This window comes from Ostrinia nubilalis, chromosome 16 (assembly GCF_963855985.1).
Source record: "Ostrinia nubilalis chromosome 16, ilOstNubi1.1, whole genome shotgun sequence".
In the NCBI taxonomy this organism is placed as follows: Eukaryota; Metazoa; Arthropoda; class Insecta; order Lepidoptera; family Crambidae; genus Ostrinia; species Ostrinia nubilalis.
Genome location: NC_087103.1, coordinates 8,282,554 through 8,305,382, shown reverse-complemented (window position 1 = coordinate 8,305,382; position 22,829 = coordinate 8,282,554). Strand labels below are relative to the sequence as shown.

Sequence of the window (22,829 nt, the reverse complement as noted above, 5' to 3'; positions counted from 1 at the left end):
AGGACATTGTCAGAAACGGCCTCAGATTCCTGGGCACAGCAGTAAAGTATCAAAATTGATCTCTTACTTTTTGAATACATAAATATTAATTAGATTGTAATGGACACTTGAGGATTAGAAAATGAAATAATAAAAGTCTTTTATATGTATTCCATAATACTATGACGACATCCGGACATTTTAGGGCGTGGCCTGCTCCATATCCTATGAAGTTCCATAATTTGTGTCGATAAAATCTATGTAAAATCGGCACAAGGCAATGCCGTACTTCATTGTTAGGAATCCACGTAATAGTGATGTTGATTGCGGTCATCATAGACAATAAGATACCGATCTTGTAAATAAAATAAATCGTCCAAATTGCTACAGTATGACTAGATTTTAATTAAAAGTTAAAAATATATTGCACGATACTACAAGAAGCTATCTAATGTGTCCAACTGGTCTAAAAGGTCATGAATAAAATAAAAAGAATTGTGATCATAATACTGATATTGACAATGACATAAATATGGGATCATCTTTAATATATCTGTAACAGTTTCAAAATCCGATGAAAAATCCAATGCCGCTTAAAGTGAGAGAAATGTCTAAAGTTCTAATAGAATTGAAAGTTTTATTCACTCAAAATGCTTATAACAATAATTGGTAATACATTTCAAATATTAAGTACCTACCTTTATAATGTATCGATAGAACCAAAATGATGTCCTCTCAGTTTGGAAAGGGAAAACCCAGGATTGGGGGAGCGCTCCAGGCAATTTTCAGAACATTTCATAGGTGGTAGTAAATAATATTTATTTTATTATTAAAATTGAATATTTTGATATTGATAAAATTGAATATACCTTTCGATTCAAATACCGAATATTTTTCAATCGATAAAAATTATCGAGAATTGTTAATAATATTCAATTAAAAGTTGTTCAATTCCTAGTCATGCATAGACTAAGACGGTAACCATGGAGATAGTTAGTTTGGTAAGTCACGTGTTAAATGTCAAGAGTGGAAAGTAAACATAGGATTCATGTTATTTATTTACGTGCAAAATGTAAGTAAGTAAATGATAAAAGTGGAACGCCGAGCTATTTCCAAAACCCGTCCAATATTATAATACAATTTGGCTGCGACAACTACAATACAGAACATCTCCCAAATCGATGTGCATACAATATTATAATACAATACTTGTTTGAGTAACTTAGTAGTTTCATACAATTGTACTAGATGGCGCTGTTCGTCTTTAGCACGCGATATTAAAGTTTTTTTTCCGATCAATATAGGTCTTGAGAAATATTTTGTACTTAAGTTTTGCAAGGTTGAATAAACACCTCATTTCGTATTCGTTCGTTTTATTTTTGGGAGGACCTCAAGTAGGCGGTTCATGGTCCTCCCGAGCCGGTTCGCGAAATAGATAGGTAGTCGTAGTAGAAGTCGTGTGTGTACGTACAGTAGTGCAACAGTGTGGTGTCAAACTCAAGTGACGTTAGCTGTCAGTGTCAGACTCAAGTGACATTTAAAGTGACGTTAGCTGTCAAACTCAAGTGACATTTAAAGTGACGTTGGCTGTCAAACTCAAGTGACGTTAGCTGTCAAAGTGAAGTGAATTATTAAACTGTGAACTTAAAACTATCAGTGTTGCCAGTGCAAATAAAATACCGAATTTAGTTATTTTGGACAAATATTCAGTTCCCTTACAAAAATTAAATTAACTTGAACTTAGAATCTAACAGACAGTTTTAAATACGCAAAATGGAAAAAAGTGCTGAACATAGTGTCTATGAACAATTAAAAAAAATACAACTAGGCTTACAAATACAAATAGAAAAAACACATACTAACTTTAAAAAAGTACCTAAAGACCGTTTATCATGGAATTACATCGAAATGAAAATAAACTTACTTGATCAATTGTGGGAAAAGTTTCAAAACAATCAGATTAAATTGATCGAAAACACGGATAGTGACGAATCGCAAGATGACACCATTTTCAACACATATAGCGAAGTCGAAGATGAGTATGTGAGCACAAAGGAAACGATGTTGAAAAAACAGTGTGAATATCCACGTCCAACTAAATCCAACGATGGAACTGAAAACAAAGATTCAGAAATTTCAACACAACAAATTAAACTTCCTCCAATACAGATTCCAAGCTTCGATGGAAGTTACTATAACTGGATTCCATTTTCTGATCAGTTTGTTTCACTTGTACATAACAACAAATCTCTTAGTAAAGTCAACAAACTACATTTACTGAAACAAAACTTAAAAGGAGAAGCCGCAACTTTACTTAAACACATACCTGTCACTGAAGGCAATTATGACTCAGCTTGGTTAAAACTGAAGGAGAGATACAGCAACAAAAGAGTTATAATAAATTCATATTTGCAAAGATTGATGTCACTTAAAATTATAACAACGGAAAATGCGATCCCTATCAAGAATTTATTAGACACAACAACGGAATGTTTGAGCGGATTAAAAGGCATCGGAGTAGACACAAGTTCTTGGGACCCAATGATAGTTTACCTACTGACAAGCAAGTTAGATAATGAATCCTTAAAAGGTTGGGAACAAGAAATAAGCAAATACGATAACGAGACACTACCAACATTCGAAGACCTTTCAAAATACTTAGAGTCAAGATTTAGATCACTGGAAAGAATTCAATCAACAAAGGGAAACTTACGTACATATACAAAACCTACGACTATAAATACAGAAAAAAGAGTATTTTACAATACGCCTAAAGAGGGTTGTGTACTTTGTGGCGAAGACCACTATGTTTACAAATGTCAAGGCTTTATACAAATGTCCATTCAAGACAAGAAAGCATTTATTGAGAAGAACAACCTTTGTTTCAATTGCATGATACCTAACCATGCAGTGAAACAATGTAAACAAAAGTCAAGATGTCGCATTTGTGGAAAACGCCATCACACGCTCATTCATACTGAGTATCACAACAACAAACCTCCTGAAAATAACGAACGACAAGACAATTCAACCCAAGGATACAAAGAGACACAAAACACACAGACAAAAGAGAGAGAAAACATAGCAACACATTACGCAATGGAAGCTGGAGTCCAACATACAACTAACATCTTGTTAGCCACGGCACTTGTCAAGGTGACCGCCGAGAACGGACGTACACTACAACTACGAGCACTTATCGATCAAGGGTCTGAAGGATCATTCATCACCGAGAAAGCTGCACAAGACCTGGGTCTTAAAAAACGTACAATAAACGGCACAATCAGCGGCTTAGGAAATAATGTCATGATGCACACTAAACACATAGTAACATTGAATCTACAATCAGAATATGACAGAACATTCAAACTCCCAGTAAAGGCATATGTGCTAAGGTCATTGACCCGTCTTCTACCGTCAAGACAAGTTGACATGCAATGGAAACACATACAAGGTTTACAACTAGCTGATCCACATTACGGCACACCAGCTTCAATAGATCTTCTTCTTGGAGCTGAAGTCTACAGTAACATTATATTGGAGGGTGTGAAACCTGGGTCTCATAATACACCATTAGCACAGAATACTAGACTCGGGTGGATTTTATCTGGAGAGATCAACTTAACTTATGCCAATGACTCAAAACATAACGTAATCAACATGCACATATCAACACATCAAGAAGATAACGACATTTTACAAAAATTCTGGGAACTTGAATCTGGAGACACATACAAAAACAAAAAACAATTAACTGAAGAAGAACAAAAATGCGAGACAATCTTTGAAGAAACATACACCAGAGACAGTAAAGGAAGATACATAGTTGAGATTCCATTTAAACAGAAGAATTTGGACTATGGCAACACGAAACAAATAGCAGAGAAAAGATTAGAATACCTAGAGAAGAAACTTGACAAAGACAAGGAACTGAAGACAGAATACACAAGAGTTTTGATGGAGTACATGCAACTGAACCACATGGAAGAGATAACCAATAACGAAAACGAGACCACATGTAATTCCTTTTACATGCCTCATCACGCTGTGCTAAAACCAGAGAAAACAACATCTAAACTAAGAATAGTATTTGATGCATCATGCAAGGGTCCTAATGGAAAATCCCTCAATGACAACATGTTAATTGGCCCTAAACTACAGCAAGATTTGAGACAAATTGTTATGAGATGGCGTAAACCTGAAATCGCCTTTACATCAGACTGTGTTAAAATGTATCGTCAAATTAAAGTAACCAATGAGAGCGCTAACTATCAGAAAATTTTATGGCGAGTAAACGGTGAATTAAAGGAATTTCGACTTACCAGAGTTACATTTGGCACAGCTTGCGCACCTTATCTTGCTACAAAAACTCTCCAACAACTAGCAGCAGATGAAGAAAAGAATTTCCCCATAGCTTCTAAAATTGCAAAAACAGACTTTTACATGGACGATCTACTTTCTGGAGCTGACAACTTAGAAGACGCCTTTGAAATTTATTCCCAAATGACAAATTTAATGAATGCTGGAGGATTTCAATTGCAAAAATGGGCAAGTAACAAATCAGAGTTTGAGGAACAAATAGAAAATGGTGATTCCAAAACAGATGAAGCGTACATACTGAAATCAGAAACTATTATAAAAACTTTGGGAATCAGATGGAATAAAAATACAGACAAATTTCAGTATGACATAAACTTACGACCTCCAACGAATCATGTCACAAAAAGATTTATTCTTGGTGAAATATCACGACTATTTGACCCGATGGGATGGCTGGCTCCGGTTGTTGTGGTAGCTAAAATAATCATACAAAAATTATGGTTGGCTAGAGTTACATGGGACGAAGATGTTCCAAAAGATATAGAGACAGAATGGTTCAACTTCTGCAATGACCTGGAACAAGCAAAAAATATATACGTAAATAGATGGTTAAACACAAACAACAATGATCTAAAGATAGAATTGCATGGTTATAGTGACGCATCACAGAGTGCGTACGCAGCAGCCGTTTATTTACGAGTCGTCAAGGCTGATGGAACCATACACGTTCGCCTTATTACAGCAAAAACTCGAGTCGCCCCAATCAAGACCGTCTCCATACCAAGACTCGAATTATGTGGTGCTGTACTTTTGACAAAATTACTACACGAAACAGCTGAATGCCTTGATGTAGCTCCTGCTGACATTCATGCTTATACAGACTCGACTATAGTATTAGCGTGGCTACAATGCCACCCTTCAAGATGGAAGACATTCATTGCTAACCGAACCTCTGAAATATTAACTGTCCTACCTGCGACATGTTGGAGCTATGTAGAGTCGACGCAAAATCCTGCTGACGTGGCTTCTCGCGGAGCTCCCCCAAGTCAACTCTTGCAATCTGACTTGTGGTGGTCCGGACCTGAAGAACTTCTGAAAAAAGATCTTACATACAAGCAATTAAAGGAGAACACAACAGACCTGGAAAAGAAAAAAGAAAAGATTAATGTTTTCAAAAATACAATAACAGAAAATGAAGACTTTGATTTACTTCGGAGATATTCAAGTTTAACAAAACTATTACGAGTAACAGCATACATACTACGATTCTTTACCAAGGAAAAACCAAGAGAAATACATCTAACAGGAATAGAAATAAATAAAGCCAGAGAAGTATGTATAAGATTATGTCAAAAAGAAGTGTTTCAAGATGAAATTGAAAGAATATCTACAAATAAAAATGTTAGAAAGGACAGTAAACTTCGTAACTTAAACGTCTTTCTAGACAACAAGGGAATTCTAAGAGTGGGGGGGAGATTACAACAAAGCAACTTACCTGATTGTACTAAACACCAAATAATCCTACCTGGAAATCATGCATTTACGAAATTAATACTTACCGATTACCACATACGTACCTTACATGGCGGTCCAACGATGGTTTTGAGTAACGTCCGCAGACGATACTGGATAGTTCATGCTAAGAGCCTCGTTCGACAAGTAGTTCACCAGTGCATGAAATGTGCTAGATTCCGAGTCAACTCTAGAACCCAGATGATGGTGTCCTTGCCTGATGCTCGTGTTACACCCTGTAAACCTTTTTTGCACAGTGGGGTCGATTTTGCAGGACCAATTGACTTGAGACTTTCAAAGGGTAGAGGTTGCAAAACACAGAAAGGTTATATAGCCATTTTTATTTGTATGGTGACCAAGGCCATACATATTGAAATTGTCACATCTTTAAATACTCAAGATTTTATCGCAGCTTTCAAGCGCTTCGTTGCTAGGCGAGGAAAATGCTCAGACATGTGGAGCGATAATGGGACGAATTTAACAGCTGGAAATAAAGAACTTAGAAAATTATTTGACAAGAGTACCGAAAATTTGCAATCAGAAGTGAAGAACATCCTGGCTAATGATGGTACTACATGGCATCACATACCACCTTCAGCTCCGCACTTCGGTGGCCTGTGGGAGGCTGGGGTGAAGTCAATTAAATTCCACCTAAAACGTGTTCTTGGAAATACTACGCTAACATACGAAGAGATGTCTACAGTCACTTCACAGATCGAGGCCTGCTTAAACTCTCGACCAATATCTCCAATGAGTGATGATCCTACAGATTTGTTGCCATTGACCCCTGGTCACTTTCTTCTGGGTGAATCTCCAACTATCGTTCCAGAGGAGAGCTATTTGGATTCAAATATTAATCGACTAACGAGATGGCAGCTAACACAAAGAATGTTCCAGGATTTCTGGAAAAGATGGTCGAGTGAATATTTATCACGGCTGCAACAACGACCTAAATGGATGACCAAACAACCGAATTTTAAGACCGGAGACCTAGTTTTATTAAGAGACGATAGTTTACCACCCTCCAAATGGTCACTAGGAAGAGTAGTAGAAAGCTACCCCGGTGAAGATAATTTAGTGAGAGTGATATCAGTGAAGTGTAAAAATTCAATTGTTAAGAGACCAATTACCAAAGTGTGTTATCTTCCAAATTAGTGAATTTTGTTTACTTATGGACGTTTAAATAGAGACTTTAAAAACTTTATTAATTCATATCGTAATGTATTTAGTACTTACAAATTGTTACATTTATGAAGGACATCACGATGTCCTTGGCCGGCGATATGTTTGAGTAACTTAGTAGTTTCATACAATTGTACTAGATGGCGCTGTTCGTCTTTAGCACGCGATATTAAAGTTTTTTTTCCGATCAATATAGGTCTTGAGAAATATTTTGTACTTAAGTTTTGCAAGGTTGAATAAACACCTCATTTCGTATTCGTTCGTTTTATTTTTGGGAGGACCTCAAGTAGGCGGTTCAATACTAGTAAGTAAGAGGTTATGATAACAATATTGCTATCAATAAGTTTATAGAATTGGTCCGCTAGGAATAATTGTTCTTACATAAAGATTTGTGTCATTTAGAACCTAGAAAGTATTTTTTCGGCACTGTTGATCTAACGGCGAACAATGTATGGAGAACGAACATTGTCCTTTATGGTTACCATGTATTCTAATCAATAGTAATTGCATTGTCAACCAATAAGGTACATTATACATACTATTGACGTTTATAATGTGTAATTCTAGTACCATCCATCCATTTTGTGGTAATAAATACATGGTAGGCATTCCACACATCTGCGACCGCGGTCAACGCTACGCCGTAGACATAGCTACACTGTAGCTACGACGTAGTTAGCAGACGTAGCTAATTTACTACAGCCAGTTCACTATCTAAATATCACCAAGTTAAATTTCAATTATTTACAACACAATGTTTGGTACTAAAATAAATTGCTACATTTTGGCATGCATTTTTGAAACCAACCTGCAATCGCTCAATTCATGTCTAATGCATCCTAAAATGGTTTATCTCAGGAGTGTCAATGTACTATCGCCAACAGTGTTAACTGCCCATTGAAAGTCATGTCATCTCGTTCTATCGCAAAGAATCGCCATTTGATTAGAGCGAGAGCAAAAACGAAAATGGATAGTTAACAGTGTGGGCGTGTGTACATATTCTTAGGTTAATGCACGCAGTAGGTACACTTGTACAATTTGGGAAATATACGTACACTGGGCGGGCAGCACATAAGATGCCACCATGTTTAACTTGATGTGCGTTCGTCTGTACTAGGACTTGGCTGTTCTTTTTGAACTATGATATAGCTAACTAACCAGCACGTTAGCAAATCCTCGCTGCGTGGACATGACTTACAGCGCGTCTCGGATTACGAGCCGTGTTTGGTCACACGACGCTGGAGGTATTTTCAGTGGGAATTTATTACATGAAATACCAACCCTTCTGGTATAGCGTTCAAGTGGTAATTAGGAAGTTGATATTTTTAGACTAGGCGCAGACCACCGATTTTTAGTTAGCCGATTGTTAGGCCCGATTTTAATTTGTATGAAGAATCGGCCAAATCAAATCGGTGTAATGTGTGCACTTCCATACATGCCCTTACTGATCAACTGCTCGACTAAACTATCGGCCGACGAAAAATCGATGGTCTGCGCCTAGGTTTAGTGTTAGTTTTTAGTCTTTCTGTCATTTTCGGTCGTGGTCACGTTGAGGCGTTGTTCACATCGGTTGTAGAGGCGGATACAATTCTCCGCACGATCTTTCTCCATCTCTCTCTGTTAGCAGACTGTCCGGTGCAGTCACATACGCCGTCATGGATTGTTAAGCCCTAATCGCAAAAAAAGGAACATTTAAAATTTTTACATCGAATAAAATAAACTTCAAATAAAACGATACTTTAAGTGTTACTTGAAAGAACACGTAGCACTTTGAACAAAAGGACTTTTAATTTTCCTTTTAGCATGTTTTTTTCTTATCAGAAGGCAAAATTTTTCCTCGATGATTTGCAAAAAAGCTTTATAAATAAAAGTCAGCACGTTATCTAATTTAGCGCTGATACAGAAAGAAGAAAAAACAATTATCATTATATTTTATCAATTCAAATCATCGGAAAGTTAACCAGAGGGCGAGTTATCATTCATTTCGCACCATTAAACGTTCAAAAGCAGAGGTGATAAATTAACTCGGGACTTGATGGGTGGAGCGAATAGATTACCCTGGTTTTCAAAATTAAATGGCTGAGCCACTCGCAGATTCAAGTTGAGCCATTATTAATGAAGGTAATGGGTAATTGATGTTCGATTTTAGGCAAAGATGTTATGGACAGGGTAAGGAGGACCAAGGGGTCCAATGGTGCTACTATAAGATGTAACAAGTTTTACCTACACTTGATGCAATAAGTTTTCCTTTTATAAATACGTAGTCCCACTTTTACAAAAATCACCTCTTTGCATACTAAGCGGGTTAATTGATTTACGATAGGCAATTAAGATTCGTAATCATCACACTATTATTTGTCTGAGATGCGCAACCGACCAAGATAGATAGCGATTAGTGAATGAAAGGAAAAAATCACTTGATCATTGATGACAAAAGGAGCAATAATTTTAAATCAACATTATATCAATCTAATAAACATTCATAATAATCTAGTTGGAACCCAATAAATTACAATTTCTATCACTATAAATCAATAGTCATTTAGACAATTAATTACTTTGGCTATAAATTAATACTAATTGCCACCACGCATGAGTTTAATTAATAAAAGTAATCAGTACATTTGGCGGTATTTGATACTCAGTGGATCTCATTATTGCAAATAATGGTCGACAGTTTGGTTTTGATAAAACGTACGAGCAGTGATAAACATTATCATGTTTCAACAAGGTCATCAGTAGTTGGAGAGATGATTCAAATGTATACCCAAAATTTCTCTCGTCATTGTTTTGTTTTGGTACTTTTTGTGAAAATTTCCATTCATATGACGTCAAAATATGAGTAGGTAGGTATAATGTTTAAGCTGTAGCGCTTAGTTGAGTCAGTGCCTGATGAGTGCGACATGGGAGGGTGTTTTTGTTACGTCAAATGTCAGCGAGACTTCAGTTTGGTAGGCTCTGTCATGTCATAATATGTCAAAATTACTCCTCCCGTGCCGCTCCTATTCCTCAGACACTTAGTGGTTAAGCTCTAGATCTATCTATAGTACAGTTTAACCTTTCCACGTTTCAATAGACGTTGTTGATCGTTAATCACATTATGTTTCGTGCTTAAGAAGGCATGCCATGGGATGCAAGATGACGTATGACGTTGGATGCTAAGTTAGGGTACCAATCAGCCATGTCAGTAGCTTGTGGTGGTGCATAAAATGTAATAATAGGGCTGTAACCTGTTTATATTGTAGGGGCACACAACTGATGGCCACTGGGGCAGAAAATTTCTCTAGTGGCAGCCATAGGCCGGAAGACATAGTAGGCAGGCTCCCCACTAGGTGGGTCGATGATCTGGTGAAGGTCGCGGGAGGTGCCTGGATGCGAGCGGCGCAGGACCGGTCGTTGTTTAAATCCTTGGGGGAGGCCTTTGTCCAGCAATGGACGTTATTTTGCTGAAATTAACGAATGAACCTGTTTATGTAGCGAAATAAAACACAGTTCTCAAGCTGCTTCTTCTCTAACTAGTCTCTACTACACTACCGACGCTAATTTTTAAATCATTCTCTCAAATAAACTTCAAAGCCAATTAGAAGAGCACCATGCATGCAAATTGTACGTCTATCTGGCGTTCACGGTAACCTGACCAGATAAAACAATTATCAACATTAGGCGGGGCTAACAGTCCCTTTGTCATCTTTAATTTTATCCGCCCGCCCTAGCCTTATGATAATCTTATTGGGCGGGACTGCGGTAAATTGAGCGTGGAGCGAAACTTTCCTATAACGATAAGAAATGCTCTGCTGATTGTGGTTGGGTTAGTTTAATTCATGTTAGCCTTATTTTTTAAAAGTTGTAAATTGTGATAAATGATATGAAATATGTTAATTGTGCAGGTTTCAACGCAATGAGATAAAACAGTGTCGAATTCATAATATTTAGTTTTTGACGTTTGGTAAAATACAATCAAATAATGATTAAATAAAACAAGTCTTTTCTTTTTTCTGCTCTAGAATTGGTCATAACAGAAACATTATGTTAATTTAAATGTTACAGAGCTCTGAAAAACGCAAATCAATAATTTACGTTACATTGAACAAACTACCATTGAAAACTATAAAATTGAAAACCATAAAAATTACTGGATCTAGTAATGATCGATACCTCCATTTCCCAGTGAAGCCGTCTCAGCCAAAGACAATGTACGCTCATACATTTGTGAAATCGCCAGACAGCCAATATCTGGAGCCGTCAATGCCAGGCGTCTGCATAACTCAATATCAGAACTATGCCCATAATATACACATACAGATAATAATGTCTGTTGGTATAATGAACTATAAGTTACAGAGATATGATATACCTAATGGGCTATGTCGTCAACTTTGATATTAAACATTAGACAATCGCGGTAGACGGGGAGGTATTTTAAAATGAGTTAATAATCGACTGATAGACAGTAAAAACGTAATCTATCAAATTTTTGAACGGCATAATAAAGATTCATTTCTTTGGCCTATTTGCTTGAAAAATATAATTTTTGGAATATCATTCAAATATTATAATAAGTATTGTGACTGACGACTTCTCTGCGCGATAACAGTTATCTTTATGTGTTTTATAATATTATAAATACGTACCACACGTGTAAAAGTGCTTTTTAAATGCCTACTTGCAAAAATAAAATGAGTTTTATGAGTTATACCCAAATGACATGCATTATTCGAGAAAACATCTAACGACTAAAATGTTTTCGCAGTTTCAATAACAAACTATAACCAAAGAAAAGACAATGCCGGAAATTGGCGTCTTTTTTTTTTCGCGCGGCCATCGACCAAACTTTGTTTTTTGATTACAAAATAGTGTAATAAACCAAACTTACTATGGCATGTATACCTCTAAACTCAGTCTGAACTGAGTTACGAGCATTAGAAGTTTGATGATTTTCATACTAGATTTGCTTTTTGCGCGCAAAGTTTTGTAAGAAATTGCAACAAAATAGTGAGATTGTATGTGTAAACAAACAATACCATCCATTAAAAGCTCCAGACATCAGTATGGAGCAGAATCAGCGCAATAAAAAAATAGCGCAATATTTTATTGCAATTTCTTACAAAACTTGCGCACAAAAAGCAAATCTTGTATGAAAATCATCAAACTTCTAATGCTCGTAACTCAGTTCAGACTGAGTTTAGAGGTATACATGCCATAGTAAGTTTGGTTTATTACACTATTTTGTAATAAAAAAACAAAGTTTGGTCGATGGCCGCGCGAAAAAAAAAAGACGCCACTTTCCATACAAAATCTGGCATTGCCATTTGCTGAGCTCGTAAATTGTGTTTAAAAGTTGCAACGTTCACAGCTTTACAAATGTATTGTGAAGAAATACTTTAGCTGTTAAACTTGGCAACGTTTATAATTAATGGTAGGAGACGATTCATTTCGGAACAGGGTTGCTAACGGTCTGGTATTTTGTATATTTTAACTTTTCTGTTGCGAAGGTACTAGGATTGGAATTCACTGCCTGGTAATGTCTTTCTCAAACTTAAAACCTACGCCATTTCACACAACACTTTCAATACTTACTGAGTAGATAATATAGCAGATGACAATATGTACATTCCGCCCGCTCTACTGTACTTTTATTTATTGTGTTCTATTTACGTATCCTATATTATACCCTAGACTGCATGCATCTACACCTGTACTCGTATGCCTATAATAAAATAAAAAATATTTTGAACCAATTCGCCCGTCAAATTGAAATCAAATCAAATCAAATCAAATCAAATTCGTTTATTTGTGGAACATAGGTAAATAACATATTACAGGTGTTAAAAATTAAGTCGGTATCACTATGTTTGGCCCAAGGTCGGCGTACAAATTTACATAACATCATTGAGTCGTATTAGGTTAGTAGAAATTAAATAAAATAAAAAGTAAGTTAGTAATGTCCAATCAGTAACAATTTCATAAACATTTAAACATAAAAAAAAGGTCAAGAATCTTACAATTTGTCAGTTAAAAACTCTGTCAATGTATAGTAGGCTTTGCTTAATAATAAGGATAGCAGCTGCTTGCGAAATATCTGAATATTTGTGTCTTTTAGTGTCTGTGGTAATTTATTGTAAATTTTTGGAGCCATACTAAAGAAGCTTTTTTGTTTTAAAGCAGTTTTTGAGACAGGTGCACTTAAAATGTGACCATGACGTCTACTCTTTTTCAATTGCCCAAAGGATATTGTGGGAAACAAGTGTGGATTTCTCTTAACAAACATTGCAGTTTCAAAAATGTAGAGGGATGGTACTGTCAATATTTTTAGTTCTATAAAATGTGGTAGGCAGCTGTCCATTCTTTTTAGAGTTTTTATAGCTCTCACACATTTCTTTTGGGCTCTAAAGACTTGTAATATGTTTGTGGAGTTGCCCCAAAAAACTATTCCATAACGTAGAATAGAAGCGACGTATCCATTGTAGGCTGTAAGAACTGTCGCCAAATCAGCTACTTTAGATAGAGATTTTAGTGCATACACAAACTTGTTTATGCGGGTGCACAGATTGTTAGTATGAGTTATCCATTTAATTTGATAATCTATATTTAAGCCAAGAAACATTGTTGTTGAGACTGGACTGGAAACTGGAACAAACTTTTCTATAGGTATGAAAAGTGGTACTCTCCATTCACTAGATCGAGTTTTTCAGACCATCTCGTACAGTTGTATAGCGTTCACAAAACTTCACATGCACGATACAAAACGTGATGAAATATTGAGAAATATATCAAATTGACCGTACCTCAGCAAGTAAAAAGATTTTCAAATTTTAAAGCGTGTCCTGTAAATATAAAACCATGTCTATACTGTTATTTTAAATGTGAATAATATGAGCTTTCAGACAGGAACTTTAAGATTTTAGTTCATGTCAAAAATAAATATAAACGCCAAGAACTTCCTCGTTGTGATAACAAAAAAAAAACAAATGCATATTTTTTATTGTTTTGCGTGTCGTAACAAAATATTCTATTCGTAAAATAGTGTAGTGACTAGGTGATTGTAATGTTTTTGACTATTTTAATTTAATTTATGCTAATTTGAACTTCACAGCCAGCCCTACTAGAGGGTAAAAACAAAAAGATAATTGCGCCCAATTAATTTCAACTCCTTGCAAATGGGGGTGGATTCCCTTTATGTTCTACGCTTTTATTGGTTCGGGCGATATTTAGTTCGTCCGATTTGTTTGTTTTGCGTTAACATGTTAAAATGGATTCCTTATTGGGCAGACGGTCTCGCGCTGGCCGTTAGGAAGACGTTAATTTATAACGTTTTGTATTGCTGAAGTTGTGCTATTTTATTTAGCGTGGAATTTGGAATTAATATGTCTCTACGTTGTTAATTGATGAATTTTAAGGCGTTATCATATATTACGAGCAATATTTATAGTAGGACTCGTGAATTGAATTTGTAAAAAATGTCAGCAGTCTTTCAAACGTCTCATACACGTTACCTTACCATTCGTTTCATGACTTACGCCCGTATTCACAAACATTACTATGAGGTCTCACAGTGCGCATGAAGGCACAGGATGACATATGAACCAATCACAGAGCTCTATTCAACGCTGTGCGTTCGATTTGCTGTTTCACTTAAGCAAGCTTTGTTTGTGAATACGAGCGTTAGAGTCAAAGCACACGCTCTATGTAAAACGACGCAGAAACGACGTGTGCTTTTGCTTACCGCACAAAAATAATGAAATATCCTCTCTTTCTCTGGGTCAGGGTACATAATGATATGTTACAACTTGTGTGAGTATCAAATATTTTTGTATTTACATTTATGTTTGCTTGTTCCAGGCGGCCCTCTGTGCTGACTACAGCGTACCTGTGGACTGCGTAGCCGCAGGCCCTGCCCCTCGCCCAAGCTCCTTCCATGAGATATCTGCTCCTAAAGTAAGTACACAATCAATCAATACTACAATATTTCAAGAAGAGAGCGTAATATCTTAAAGGTCGGCAACGCACTCTTAACGCCACTGGTCCTGCAGCCGGGCTAGGATGCGCGCCGTGATATATTTTATCGACGTCAAAATGTATGGGCAAAATCGATAAAATGGCATGATAACCGCTTATCACAGCGCACATCCTAGGCCTACAGGTGTCTATGGAGTATGGACGACGATAATCATTTACCATCGGGTGATCCTTCTACTCGTTTGCCTCCTGTCAAATAAAAAAAATCTTTAGTCGTTTCAGGCACAATTAGGAACGAAATCGTGACGTCACTATTATTGTTTTGTTAATTTTTTGATAAGGACATAGACGTTTAAAACACAAATTATCAGATAAGTAAGAACATTTTTTTAGTTTTTTTTAACCTTTAATTGATCAAACTTAGGACTTACTAAAAATATTAAATTGAATCATAAGCTCCGAAGTAATTACTTTACTCTTTGCATAAGATTTTCTTCACTGCCAAAACAACTACTAAGACTGTTTATCAATATTTCAAATCGATCGACTTTGCCGTATTGTTTGGCTTAAATTAATTAAATCACTAAATTAAAGCTTTAATGTGAAAATATTTAAGGTTTAGTTTGTTTTTAGACATGACTTCTTCTGAAACAAAATCCTCAGCACCGTGTGAATTTCCATGACAAATAGGGTTTACAGCGTTTTTGCTTTAGGAATTTGGCATAAGTACTATTCCGATTTGTTTTTCACGAGGTCATTTCCTTATTTACACCAAAAAAATACGCGTAATTTTAACAACTGCTGTGTCTAATCTAAAAAACATCAGAATAACAAACAAAACACAATCGATTTAGAACGGTGTCAGTTATGCTTACCTACAATGTGTGATAGCGTCAGTGATTCATTGCTATCTGATAGATAACCGTTTATCTACGAGTGGTTGATGCAGTTTGTGTTATTCATCGGTTTAAGTAGACTGTTAGAATAATCCTACAGTCAATCGTCACTTCAAGCTTAGACAAATGACGGAATAGCGATCTTATTTAGTTGTAATAAATGCTATTTTTTTTAGTAGACATAACATAGGATGTCCTTTTAGATAACATAGCAGATGATCGCTTTTATCTCTATTTGTCTGCAACACTTAAGTTTTTCAAGCATTTCTAACGCCCGTATTCACAAATATTACTATGAGGTCTCACAGTGTGCGTGGACGCACATAGTGACACACGAACTAATCACAGAGCTCTATTCAACGCTGCATCGTTTGTGAATCCGGGCGTTAAATTTTTCAAGCATTTCTAAGTCTATTATACTAATATTTCAAATTATTCGATTACTTAATGCAATCACTAGATGTTTACCTATGTAGGTATCCATAGATACTATCGATCTGTTTTGTTTATAAGATTAGCATCGTGCATGATGTGACGCACGCACTATCTGTATTAACGAATATTCGTAAATCATACGATGTTCTTGAAAAAGTACCTATTTTAACCTAGTCTTGGGCACGTGCAATGAATCGATATCAAGAAATCCTCTACACCTACTACTGCATGGTATATTTCACGCAAAATAAATTATTAAATAGAAAAGTTAATAAATATAATACACCTAGTATTCGAATGTACTTTTCAGTGCGTAACTGGTAGCACTACAATTTTAACCAAACAAAACCAAAACCAACTTTCATTCAGTTCGACCTTCATACGAAAGCTTGTGAAAGAGTGACTCACTCATACTCAGTCGTTCACCCCAATGATGGCATCTTAACTCGGTCACTCGTTCACTCGACCCGGTCGCATGTATCCTTTTTAAGTCAGATGACTCAAAGCACGAGGTATGTTTACTTAAGTAATACTTTAAAGCACATATCAAAAGCACCTTAATGAAAAAGGGCTACTATAAAGTTGATGATTATATAAAGGATAAAAATGTTTGGAATGTTTAATTTATTTAAACTGCCTAGCTCGCATTAATACTTATGACTATCCCAACTAATATTATAAATGCGAAAGTAACTCTGTCTGTCTGTCTGTCTGTTACGCTTTCCCGCTTAAACCTCGCAACCGATTTTGATGAAATTTGGCATAGAGATAGTTTGAGTCCCGGGAAAGAACATAGGATAGTTTTTATCCCGGTTTTTGAAACAGGGACGCGCGCGATAAAGTTTTTCTGTGACAGACAAAATTCCACGCGGGCGAAGCCGCGGGCGGAAAGCTAGTAATTTGTATATTTTAAAGACTGTAAAACCTTGAAAAGGAGGCTGACAATAGTGACTGAGTTTCTTGCGCTGCTTCTTCTCAGCACTGGCCCATTTATTGTCCCGAAGCAGTGGTAGGGTTAATATTGGGACGTGTAAAAGCGCTTTTTTAAAGCCTATTTGCAAAAATAAATGAATTTTATGAATTTTATTTTATGAATTTTAATGAACGAAACATGTTGCTTGATTTAGTGCTACATGATTTATTTAGGGATGTCCAAAATTATAGGACTTTAGTAAACTAAACTAAAATAAAACTAAAATAGTTCGCGCAATCCCAACTAATATTATAAATGCGAAAGTAACTCTGTCTGTCTGTCTGTCTGTTACGCTTTCCCGCTTAAACCTCGCAACCGATTTTGATGAAATTTGGCATAGAGATAGTTTGAGTCCCGGGAAAGAACATAGGATAGTTTTTATCCCGGTTTTTGAAACAGGGACGCGCGCGATAAAGTTTTTCTGTGACAGACAAAATTCCACGCGGGCGAAGCCGCGGGCGGAAAGCTAGTAATTTGTATATTTTAAAGACTGTAAAACCTTGAAAAGGAGGCTGACAATAGTGACTGAGTTTCTTGCGCTGCTTCTTCTCAGCACTGGCCCATTTATTGTCCCGAAGCAGTGGTAGGGTTAATATTGGGACGTGTAAAAGCTCTTTTTTAAAGCCTATTTGCAAAAATAAATGAATTTTAGGAATTTTATTTTATGAATTTTAATGAACGAAACATGTTGCTTGATTTAGTGCTACATGATTTATTTAGGGATGTCCAAAATTATAGGAATTTAGTAAACTAAACTAAAATAAAACTAAAATAGTTCGCGCAATTTTAAATAAATATTAGACATTGGGACTGTACATAAGTTCTTCTAAAGGTTACAAACATCAACTTGAACAGAAGATGTGGTTGTAGCCTTATTTGTTCTAAACATAAAGCCTTGGAAATACAAAATTGTCAATATCAACAAGGTTTTTAATAAAATTTTATTGGCATGATTTAGGTGTTCTTTAATCTGATATGGTGCTTATCCTGAAAACGAATGATCATGCAACACTTTCTTTCGTTCGTTCTACGCAGTTTTAAAATAATTTTCTCCTCTATCTAATTAATACAAGTCTGAATTTAAAATTGTCATGTTGGTCCTCTTTTGATTAAATATTTTGACAGGTACAAATGGCCACACCCGTTTTGGTACGGAATATAAGAAAGTGTTCCATAAAAATCGTTAGCTAGATTTTCTTTCACATTGCTATCATCGATTCCTCGTATTTCTGTGTAAGTACCTACTTAGTCTAAAAAGTGTTAGACAACTCATAATCTTGATGGACTGATAATATTGTCTGCAAAAGTTACATACTCGTACATACAGTGTAATCAATCACCTTTATTGTCTTACTTATAACAGCACTCGTTTATCTAAAAGCACTTAACTGGGTATTCACAATGTTTTATTTTTATTTAATGTGTTAATTAGACTTAAATTATAAAGATAAGGTAAAGGGCGACCTTCATGTCACTTGATTAGTAATACAGCAATAAATTAAAGCATAAATAAAATAACAAAGAAATGTAGATGTGTTTACTTTTATTATTAGTTAATCACACTATTATAAAAAAATATTTGCACTGTAATCATGGAAATATTTTTAGGATGTTGAATTTATTTAAAATGGCAAGAAGTAAGAAAAAATATGTAAAATGAGAATGAAAAATATTTACTTCACAATATAAAATCAGTTTTCAGAGTGAATTGATAAAGATGGGATATACACGAGTATAATATACCAGATCATGATCTTTTTAGTACGAGTACGAACTCGTAGTAAAAAGATCATGATCTGGTATCATTAACATTTGGTATACATATGTGACACCTAGGTAGGCGGTTAGTGCTTTTTACGATTGTGTGTTCTGCGTTACACTAGAAAAACTTCTGAGCGTATACGCTTTTCTCAATAAAACGAATATTTGCAATAGAACGGCTACCGTAATAATCGGCTAATAATAATCCTACGATTATTATTTACTTTACCAAAAATAAAAATAAACTATACAATCCTGGGTCTTACTGTCTCGTTTTACAACAAGGATTACCTTAATATTATCTTGTTCCTTAACACGTTGAGTGCGAAACCAGGTCTATAGACCTTGTGTACGTCTCGCTTACCGTGCGGCTAAGAAAATTATAGTCTTCCTTGTCGTGCGAAAGGCATAACTTCAATTGGGTCCGGTGTAGGAAAGTGATGAATATATATCTATGATGTATTCTTAAAATAGAATCCAATGATGTACCTACCTTAATACCAGGTTTTTAGACCTGGTACCGCACGGAAGTAATAAAATGTCTTCACAATGCGAAACCAGGTCGAAGCACCTTGTACCCTGCGCACCTGGTACCGCACCCCACGCTAGCTTCGTGCAGCCAGTGTTGCCTCGCATTCGTAAGAAACGCACATGTCGACATGGCGTCAAGAGAAACAAACAAAATCAAAACTGCAAATTGATTATAATTTAATTTGCTACACGATTTATTGCTAATTTAAATAATGTTTTTCGTGACAAACATTTGAAGTTGTAACTAAATGTTATTAAATAATATGTTTTCTTTAAATATAGCTTATTTAAGTATTTATGCACGTATGTCTTATTTGTAAAATATTTAGACTAAATTATTAAAACATCTTTGTTTGTTACTTTTTTAAATTTTTATTAAAATTTAATTTAAACTATCGATATTTGTATTTCACATCCCTAGAATACCCACCAGACTTCCCTACTTCAGTGCGGCACAGGGTGCATAAGCCTTGTATTTTGAATATAGCTATAATTTTTATACTAAACAAGTTATTCACGAACGCCTTCAGGTGTATGTCAATAAATGCATTATTGTTAATATTCAAAGAAAAAAAACACAATATCTATTAACATGAAGCCAAAATTAAAATTAATATATCTTAAATATTACAAGGTCTTTAAGCCTTGTGCCGCCACAATGTAAGTTTTAATACCAGGTTTACTGACCTTGTACCGAAGGAATGGAAAGTATTAGAAAGTTACTGCCGCAGCAAAGGTGTTAAGAATATATTAAAACTGACTCACCAACGATCAAGCAAATTAAATGCAAATTGCATAATTAACAATAACTAAGCAATCCTGTCACGTTTGGTACTGCCCTGACTCATGCTCTTAACATAATCAATTAGCGATTCTATAAATTAATTACGATTGCACGTAGAATTTTAATTGTGTTAATACTTTTTAACAATGGATTGTTTTTCAATTAATCACTGTTCAAACAATTGACCGGCTTCTTTGGAGTTAGAGTGACTCAGATGTTGAGTCAATTAGTTCCATCCCCTCTAGCGTGACGCGTCTAGTGTGTCATGGGGGTGTGTCATTGGGAATGACATGAATGTAGCTTAGACTGACGCAACTCGATGTTTGTCAGTCAATGGAACAAGCGACTGGATTGTCCATTCATTGACTTTATAAAACAATTGATCAACTTAAGAAATAAAAAATTACTCATAGTCGTATGCCTTAAAGCTTTTATGACAGCTTACTCTGTTAGAAAGTTTTGTTTTTTAGGATCACATAATCCTCCTTTTTGCTTTGCCATAGTCGAGTAAAAATAAGTGGTTCCCACGATCACCAATTAAGTATCTATTTCGTTTCCACGTTTTTGAGATACCTAGTGTAGGTAGGAAACATTGTTAAACAAATAAAATAAAAGATACTAAAAATACACCAAAAAAATTCACTTTCCAAGTGCGTAACACTTTAATATTAGTCATCCAGATAAACAAGTATTGTGAAACGAAATTTATGGGTTTAGGTCATTGCCTTAGTAGCACATCACCAAACAAATGATAAAGTTACTTCATATCTAAACGGCTTATTCTTATCTTTTTAACACTACATTTCACTTTACTGTTCCGTACCGTAAAATGCATGGCTGTATACTTTGACGATAGAGTTTTTATAAAAAGTTTATTTAATACTTTGGCAGCACATTTTATATCCAGAAATTGAATTTTCACACGGTATAGGTACTGGAGAACGCAGGCTAGCATGTGACAATTTGTTTCTGTTCAGATTTAAACTAATTGTTATTAAAAGAAGGATAGTGACGAATCCTATTTGGTGTTTCTGGTTGTTTTTAGAAGTAACAAACGACGAGCAAGTATGCATCTACATTGCCATGAATGGGTGTAATGTACTACTAACGTAGTGCCGTTTTTCAAATAATTTATACTGAACCTTATTATTAAACCTTTCACATTCTATCTAACCAAAAACTTAATTCAAATTCGTTCTGTAGTTCAAACAGACGGAGCTACAATGCTTTAAACTCGTAAGCTTAATATATGTAGAGATAATCATATGGAAGAGCAGTCGCCCGGCAAGCGGAAGGTCGTGGTTCGAGTCTCGCCTTAGGCAGTTCGATTTTTTCAAGTTGTTTATTTAGAATGTAGAGATAATGTATGGAAAAGACCCATAAACATAAACACATCTAAATGCCTCATCAAGTTTTGGGATTGACTGCTAAATACCATACCCATTCTCGGGAATGTACGAAAGCTCCGCTGACATCATCATGACGTAAACTTTTGGTGCGCGAAGCTTTTTTGTCTCAAATGACGTGCGTTTAATACCTGAACACCGTCACATCATTTTTTATCTTTTTGCTAAAAGATATAAGATTTTAATCTTATATTTTGTACCTACTTAAATAAATTGAAGAATTGCGAGTATTGCGACTAACGATTCACGAACATTACTATGAGTTCTCACAGAGCGCGTGGACGCACAGCTAGGGTGACACACGAACCAATTACAGAGCTCTATCAGTGCTTGCTTATGTGAGGAAGCAAATCGAACGCACAACGTTGAATAGAGCTCTGTGATTGGTTTGTGTGTGCACTGTGAGACCTCATAGTAATGTTTGTGAATACGGGCGTTAGTAACTAAATAAACGGTCTGGAAAGAACTTATGTGCTGAATAAAAGCTTTGACTAACCTAAGTACCTCTAAAGTGTTTTAAGCTAGATTGACACATAGCTGTTTCTTATAAGAGTCTTATAAGAAGAACATGAGTAAAGAATATTGACTCCAATTCTCATTGAAAAGTCAAAGACCCATTAATTATTCACTGCTTTGAGTAATTGCAAAAATCATTACGGGTTTTACAATTGACAAAAGATGAGCTAGCACAAACGAAACGTCAGTACATGACGCACTAAATTACTAATTTACTCGTACTCAGACTGAGTTGTGAGTCATTAAAAAAGTGATAACTGTAACTGTAACTTTAGGCGCATTAGTCATGGTGTTCCCTCATGTCTGTTATCAAACACCTATGAGTAATGTCACAACAATGGTCTCCATATGGCGTAACCGATATTGTCGGTTGAGTAACGTCAACGTTCAAAAATAGGGTGCTTATAATTGGAGCAGTTCTAATTTGGTAAATTTTTCTATTTAGGGAAACGGGTTACAAAATTTTTATCGTTAGTAGAAAAGGCAAGTGACTTTTAAAGGTTTACTTGTGCGTAGTTTTTGAAATGTTTGTAAAAAGTATTTCTGGATTAATTGCTCTGAGTCTAAAATCATTTATC

At 35.5% G+C, this 22,829-nt stretch overlaps 2 protein-coding genes across 2 annotated transcripts in view; both read left to right on the top strand.

Annotated features, from left to right (window-relative positions):
* The window catches only part of LOC135079335 (serine/arginine repetitive matrix protein 1), a 233,027-nt gene that overhangs the window by 189,791 nt on the left and 20,407 nt on the right, over window positions 1-22,829 (top strand). The window contains exon 3 of the mRNA XM_063973967.1: window positions 14,833-14,928. Coding sequence (XP_063830037.1) covers window positions 14,833-14,928 — 96 coding nt within the window. The remainder of the gene's footprint in view (window positions 1-14,832; window positions 14,929-22,829) is intronic.
* On the top strand, window positions 1,197-6,966 carry LOC135079477 (uncharacterized). The gene is made up of 3 exons (XM_063974135.1): window positions 1,197-3,244; window positions 3,329-5,713; window positions 6,224-6,966. Exons 1-3 carry the CDS (start codon window positions 1,753-1,755, stop codon window positions 6,964-6,966), a joined length of 4,620 nt encoding a protein of 1,539 aa, XP_063830205.1. The 5' UTR covers window positions 1,197-1,752.